General features: G+C 46.3%; 1 protein-coding gene across 1 annotated transcript in view; it reads right to left on the reverse strand.

Annotated features, from left to right (window-relative positions):
- Nucleotides 1-1,862: 1,862 nt before the first annotated feature.
- UNC13B (unc-13 homolog B (C. elegans)) overlaps nt 1,863-6,851 on the reverse strand; it is a 141,021-nt gene continuing 136,032 nt past the window's right edge. Inside the window, exons 38-42 of the mRNA XM_014531460.1 lie at nt 6,510-6,657; nt 4,974-5,030; nt 3,972-4,064; nt 3,632-3,791; nt 1,863-3,467 (exon numbers count right to left, since the gene is read on the reverse strand). Of these exons, the coding sequence (XP_014386946.1) occupies nt 3,182-3,467; nt 3,632-3,791; nt 3,972-4,064; nt 4,974-5,030; nt 6,510-6,657 (744 nt within the window). The 3' untranslated portion in view covers nt 1,863-3,181. The remainder of the gene's footprint in view (nt 3,468-3,631; nt 3,792-3,971; nt 4,065-4,973; nt 5,031-6,509; nt 6,658-6,851) is intronic.

Below are 6,851 nucleotides of genomic sequence, written 5' to 3' on the forward strand. Positions count from 1 at the left end.
GGGTAGGAGAGCATGGGGGAGCCTCCCCCACTTCCCCACTGCAAAGAAAGTGCTTTAGAATAGCCACAGGACAGTGAGGGGTGCCTGCCCTTGTCCTGAAGGGTCTTGGAATTTCAGCCTAAAGACTATGATAGGTAACTACTGAATAGCTTTAACAGGAAAGAGACCAAAGTGTGTGAAGAGGGCAGGGGCAGAATGGAGGCAGATGATCAGCAGTAATCCAGATAAGAACTACAAGCCACTACTCCACTTGTGGTATTGTGGGTTTTTTGTTTGTTTGTTTGTTTTTGCTTTTAAAATATATTTTTATTGATTTCAGAGAGGAAAGGAGAGGGAGATAGAAACATCAATAACAAGAGAGAATCATTGATCAGCCTCCTCCTGCATGCCCCCTACTGGGGATGAAGCCCACAACCTGGGCATGTACCCTGACCAGGAATTGAACCGTGACCTCCTGGTTCATAGGTCGATGTTCAACCATTGAGCCATGCCCGCCGAGCCACTTGTGGTATTGTAACTGAGGTGAGACAATGAATGCAAAAGGTAAGTTTGAGGTGTTTCATCTTGAAGGGTGTTTGCTGGTTTCTTTCTGAAAGAGCTGCATTTAATACCAGTCTTTGCAGGTGACACTCATCATGATGTCCGCTACTCAAATTGATCATCATTGGGCCTGGTGGCGATGAATAATTCAGAAAGGATATTCAAGTAAAATCTGCAGACGTCTCGTGATTATTTCTGGTATTAAGTTTCATCCTCGTTCATAACCTGATGGCCATTTATGACCGATACTGGGAGTCACAAGATGTCACCACAATCTGACTAGAATTACCGATGTGTCTCATTAAGGAGGATCAAATTGATGCCTCACAAAGAAGAAACAGACAGACACCAAGTCAGGATGATCTTAAATTAAACCTGGACGCCTTTGGGCTTTTGGGCCTTTTTAAAGTCTCTTGAACATTTTTAAATAGAAATAAATTTGGGCTTCACAAAACAAAACAAAAGCCCAAAAGGTAAGTTTGAGGCAAAAATGATAGGCAACTGGTTTGGGTAAGGAAGAAGTTTAAAAATGACTGGGCAACTGAATTGTAAGGATTTATTTAGCAAGCAAATGGAAATAAGAAACTGGGAGGCTCTAGTTAGCCCCCTTTTCAGAGAATTTGGATAATGCTGGAAAAGTAGACATAACTCCCTGAGTTAATGTGCCGTAGCTGGGGGCCTGCTCTATGAGGTAAATGGATAAATGGGTGCCCTTTGGGTGCCACTCTGTAAGTGGTGACCAGTGCAAGTTGAGAGTAGGTGAGCACTTTCTCTGATTCCCATGCCAGGAGGCCTCACTTTTACCTTGTTTCTTCCCTGTTGGGAGTAGACTTTATCCTTAAATTTCCCTGTATGAAAGGCCACTGTGCACTCCTAGGCCTACACCTCTGTCCTGCACACACAGCCTCAACCCTCCCCAACCGCTGGAGACACATCTCTCCCCAGGAGGCCCTTGCCTTGTCCTTATGGCCCAGGCTGTGTCTGTCCTAGAAGGAAAGCCTCATGATTCTAGAAAAGGAAAGATAGAGCATGGACTAGTTTTCACACATGTCATCTCCTATTTTCTGGGCCTTTTGCTTATGCCCTGGGTCTCATGCTTTTGTTAACTGGACTGTTTGGCCTCAGGTTAAGGCCAAGATGCTAGCACACTGGCTGCTTTACTGCTTGGTGCTTATCCACCACTTGCAGGGGCAGGAGTGAGTGAGATGTAGGTTTGGGGAGGGGGTGGGAAGAGCAGCAAAGTCCACTGGTCCAAAATATGCCATTATATAGGATAGTCATTTCTGCCACTTTCCACACGTTAGCAGAATTACAAGACCCCAAAGGCTGCTATAAGATAATTTATTACAGACTAGCCAATAATCTCCTGTAACAATGGCACATACAATAATTAACAACAGCAAATATGCTTCATTTCTTGTTTAATGTAATGACCAGTACAGCTGTGGTCAATGCAGAGTCCTCAGAAAGTCCAGGAAGGAAGTCCAGGAAGCTGCTCCCAAGGATATTAAAGGACCATGTCATTTCTCTGAGCAAAGGCCTGGGAAGCCCACATGACCCCTTGCAAGAGTTTGTCTCTAACCTCCCGGGAGTGTTGAGGCCCTCCTCCATCCAGTCTGTATAGAGGGATCATAGGCCAAGTTTCTTCCAGGGGGCTGACTATCTATGAGGGGGACACAGATGACCTAATGACAGGAGTGAAGTCAAAGGCTAGATTCTTTCTACAAGGGGGAGGACAGCCAGAAGTCAGTGACCGTAAGTGAGGAGAACTCCTTCTAGACTAATTTCCAAAAAATTTTGGCTTTGTTCGGGGCCTACCCAAGAAGGAAATATAGTTCTTTCTCCTGGATCCTTCAACTAGTCCTCAGATGCATACACACAAGAACAGCCTCTCATGTCCTGAAGCATCACTTCCCTTCCTACAGGAGTGAGGTAGAGGGACTCCTGGGAAAGTAGCCTCTGGTACTTGGGTTCCAAAGAATATTCTGCTCAAGGCTCTGAAGCACCATATGAACCTGCTCCTGTTCACGACAGATATGAACTGGGTAAGGGATTAACAGAGCTCATTTCTAGAGGTATCTTGTTCAGTTTCAAAGCCTTTTTCTCACTGGAGGCACACAAAACCAGTGGATTCTGCTCAAGGGACAGTGTGACTTCTATTCTGTGTGCTCCTGCCCTGACTGTACTTCAATCCAGACTACAGGGCTCAGTGATACCTATAGGCTCAACTGACTACTTAGCTAGCCAGGCACAAGCTCCTGGCCCTCTAAACTTGTTCTTCTAGTGACTGGTACATAGGGGTCCAACTGGATAAGGTGCAGTATCGAGAGGGGTAGACATGGGGTGTGGGGTAGAGGTGTGTCTACCAAGAATGGGTGACACTCTCAGAAATGTCTGTCCCTCTCTCTTTATGGAAAATCTCCCTATGCAGTAACACCCTAGCACCACAGACCTACTGGTCAGGGATTCATGACCCTTTCTGTGAAAAGCCAAACTTCCATCACCCCAAAGTTTCCTTAAATTTCTTTAACTGAAGAAGTCAGCCTCTTAACTATGAGGACCTAAGCTGGCTACATAGTAACTCCCACTGGCCCTGATTTGTGGAACTGGTGCCATCTGGTTGGCACAGGAGCTCAGGTGCTCAGCTCCCCTCCTCCAAGGAACGAGACTCCGATTTGAGCTTCACAAACTCTCGAGCCACTTCGTCATTGCTCCTCTGAGACAGAATCCGGAGAATGGTCATGCCTGTCTCATCCATGTGGATCTTCCGGCCCAAGGGGCACCAGCAGGCACAGCTGCCCTTGGCTGCCACATCCCTCAGAGGCATCACAGCCAGCCCTAGAACACGATCCTCTCGGGCAAAGCAGTAATCCTTCACACAGATTTGCAATTCATAGGCTTCTGGCCCCTCTTCATTTCCCAGGAGGCTGTGATCACAGGGTAAGTGGAAGGTAGGAGGCCAGAAATGAGGGGATCTTCAACTGAATTCACCCCAGCTGCCATTCAGCCCATCCCTCCTCTCCCCGCTCAAGTCTTACCTCCCAGTTCACCCCCATCCCACAGTCCTGCAAATCCCCATCCCATAACTTACAAGTGAAATGTCTCATTGTACTTGGGGGCCCAGTTGTTGCTTTTTGACTTGGTTGTGAACTTCCTCTTCTTATCACTTTGATGTGGGCCAACCATGGTCACTTCCACAAAGGGTCGGAACATCCCCGCTGTCTGCCACCTGAGGTCATTAGCAGCCACCACTGCCCAAACAAAGGGAACTTGTGAGGGATTGCACCAAGGGTTCCCAGTTCTTGAGCCCCAGGTGGCACTCCTCGTAGAAGAGGGCCAAGCTGGAGGGCTGGGTTTAACAGGCTCTGCTTTTGACTGATGAGGCCACTGAGCAAGAAAAGGTGTGAGACCTGTAAGTCAGTGCCACTCACCTTTCACTGTGACCTTGTGCTCTCCAGTTCCAGGATGTGTAAACAAGTCCACCTGAATAGAGACTTCTCCAACAGGATCATCCACACCAGACCCTGAGGGACAGATGGACACATGATCCTCCACTGAAGAAGATTTTAGGCCTAATTGTTCCAGATAAAACAGGAGTTAGGAGGCCACCACCCTATACCCTCAAGTGAGAAGCAATCACCCACAATAGCCATGGGGAAGTAAGCATGGGAGAAGTGAATAAAAGGGGATAAAGAATGAGGCTGTGTATTAAAATATAAGTTAGGCTGACAAGATATTATGCAAAACTTCTTTTAAAAATGCACGGGGGGGGGGAGGTTGGGGGTTTAATGGGGGGGATGAGGACACATTTGTAATACCGTAAGTAATAAAGAATTTAAATAAATAAATAAATAAAATAAAAATGCACCAGGAATCTCTCAGGTTCCTCAAACCTCTCCTATTTCCTAGGCTGCAGATGTTGGAGAAGGAGAGTGCTGCCACCCTGTGTCTTTAGAAACTATGTCCATCCCATGGTCTTAATGGAACAACGTGGGTCCCTTTTAGCCAAAAGCAGTAACCTCCCACCTATCCCTGGATTCCTGGAGACCCCTGCTTGGGAGGCTGCTCTGCTCAGAAAGACTTTATCCTACTCAAATTTGGACCTCTCCACAAACAGCTCCCCAGTCTCAATGTCTGGCCCATTAGAAGGTTCCCTTAGCAGAGGCCTCACTCTATTTTGAAAAAACACCAGTACCCTCAACCCAGATAAAACTTCTTTGTCCTAAGGTGGAGGGAAGGGATAATTCTGAGGACAGACTATTGCTAACCCCATCTCAGACTGTATGAATACAACGCCCATCTCTGAGACTTGGGATAGAGCTTCTGAACTTTGACACCTAGTTTCTCCACTCCAAAAATAAGCAGCTCATGTTAGTTCACAGGTGACAGTGTTAGGCAATGTTAGGTTCATATCTGCATGGTTTATAACATACCCTTTTCCGGCCGAATGTCCTCATTAGCAGTAAACCTAATACCTTTCCCATCATGCACTGAGTGAGGACAGGAAAGTCAAGAGGTAGTAGCAGCAGTCGGACAGAGAAAGAAGAATCAGTTAGTGGTCTAAGGAGTTAACAGCCATTCAGAGCAGCTCTACACATATTCTGAGGGAGCACAGAGATGGGGCAGGATGGAGAGAGAAGTAACAAAGCTGGGGTCAGTGCCTGAATACTCCAAATCAGACTTCATGGGTCAAAGATCAATCAAATCATAAGAGAGTGAAGGTACCTAAGCCCAAAAGAAAGGCTGTAGGCTCTAATTTCCTAGGCTCTTAAGTAAATAAAGCAAAGGGTAGAAAAATATACATATAAACTCAGATCCTCCCTGCAGTCCTCACTCCTACTCTTACCTCATATCTGTCTATTCCAGCTTCTGCTCATCTTTATATTTAGCTTAAAGCTCAAAGTTGTTTTGTGTTTTGTTTTGTTTTGTTTTAAAAGCCTTTCTGGATTAACTCAGATCCTCCCTAATGTTATGGATCTTTACATGTACTCAGCTCTATAAAGGTTTTCTTTGTCCCCTTAAGCAAGGTTCATAACTTCTTTTACTTCCTCTTCTTCCCACCCTAGACTTGAAATAAGAACAGATGTGAAAAATGTAGTACTGTGGGTCTTGTGTATCTTTTCACCTTCCATCAAGTCCATCTAACTGCTTAGACTCCTCTTCCCCTTCAGGTCAGCTTTATACTCCAGATCCACAGCTCAGTAAGGCCCAAGCCTTCCCAATCCCTCCTCCACCAGCTTCACTGCCCCAGGAAGAATGCCCAGGTTTCCCTGGAACAAACAATAATAAATGCACCTGAAGGTCCTTCCTGGGAGGGCCCTTCTCCAAGGTCAAGGTCAGAATTTAGCCATGTTTATGCAGATGTGTTTTGTTATGGATAGGCCTGACTGGAGGCAGGGAGGGGTTTTGAGGACTGGATGTCACTAGGAGAAAACCAGCTGCCTGGGTCCCCTGTGCATTAGCATCACCCATGAGGCTGGAGCTCAGCTATGTATGTGATCTGCACCCTTTCTTCAACTCTCCTATGGCTGCCTCTCTTCTTGTTGTCCATGCTGGAGAATCTGGAAAGTCTTTTGCTTTCTATGCCCAGGACAACTTCCAACAAAGATTCCCAAAGCAATGAGTCCTCATGAGTGAGTGTCTCAGTCACTCGTTCGCTAGGCTTGCTCACAGATTTTTCCCTACCAAACAAGGTATACCACTTGAGCTCCATAAACATGCACTGGACAGGCAATGTCTAGGAAAAAAATCTCAGGCACATTTTCCAGGTCCCTGTGATTCTCCTGTCTGGTCCTGAGTATGAGGTGGGGATAAGTATTAGGGTTCTTCAAGAAATCCTGGGGTCTGAGTTTGAAGGGATCTATGAAGAAGTACCTGTTAGAGAGATGTAAGAGCTAGAGGACACTAACTCCATAGGGGCAGAGAAAGATCAGGAAAGGGAGGCAGTGACCCAAAGCCCTTAGTCTTACCCTGGGCAGTCTGTGAACGCACAAAGGTTTTGATGAGTGTATCTGTGGTCTGTGTGTACAGAGATAGTGCATAGCGTAGGGACTGCAGATCTGGGCTCTTCTCCAGGAAGGTTTTTTTCAGCCCATTGCCTCCTGCATGAAAGTATTGCTGAAAAGCAAAAAGAGTACTTGCTACTGCCTCATGCCCTTACAGAGAGGCAGTTCCCCAACAGTCCTCAGAGAAATGACACCTGAGGTTCAACGAAGATGTCGGAAGAGGATGGTGAGAACAATAAGTCACTCAGTAAACAACAAGATCAGGAGTCACATCTCCCAGGGAAAGAGTATTATTTGGGTCTCTGG

Source organism: Myotis brandtii, unplaced genomic scaffold (assembly GCF_000412655.1).
Source record: "Myotis brandtii unplaced genomic scaffold, ASM41265v1 scaffold806, whole genome shotgun sequence".
Classification (NCBI taxonomy): domain Eukaryota; kingdom Metazoa; phylum Chordata; class Mammalia; order Chiroptera; family Vespertilionidae; genus Myotis; species Myotis brandtii.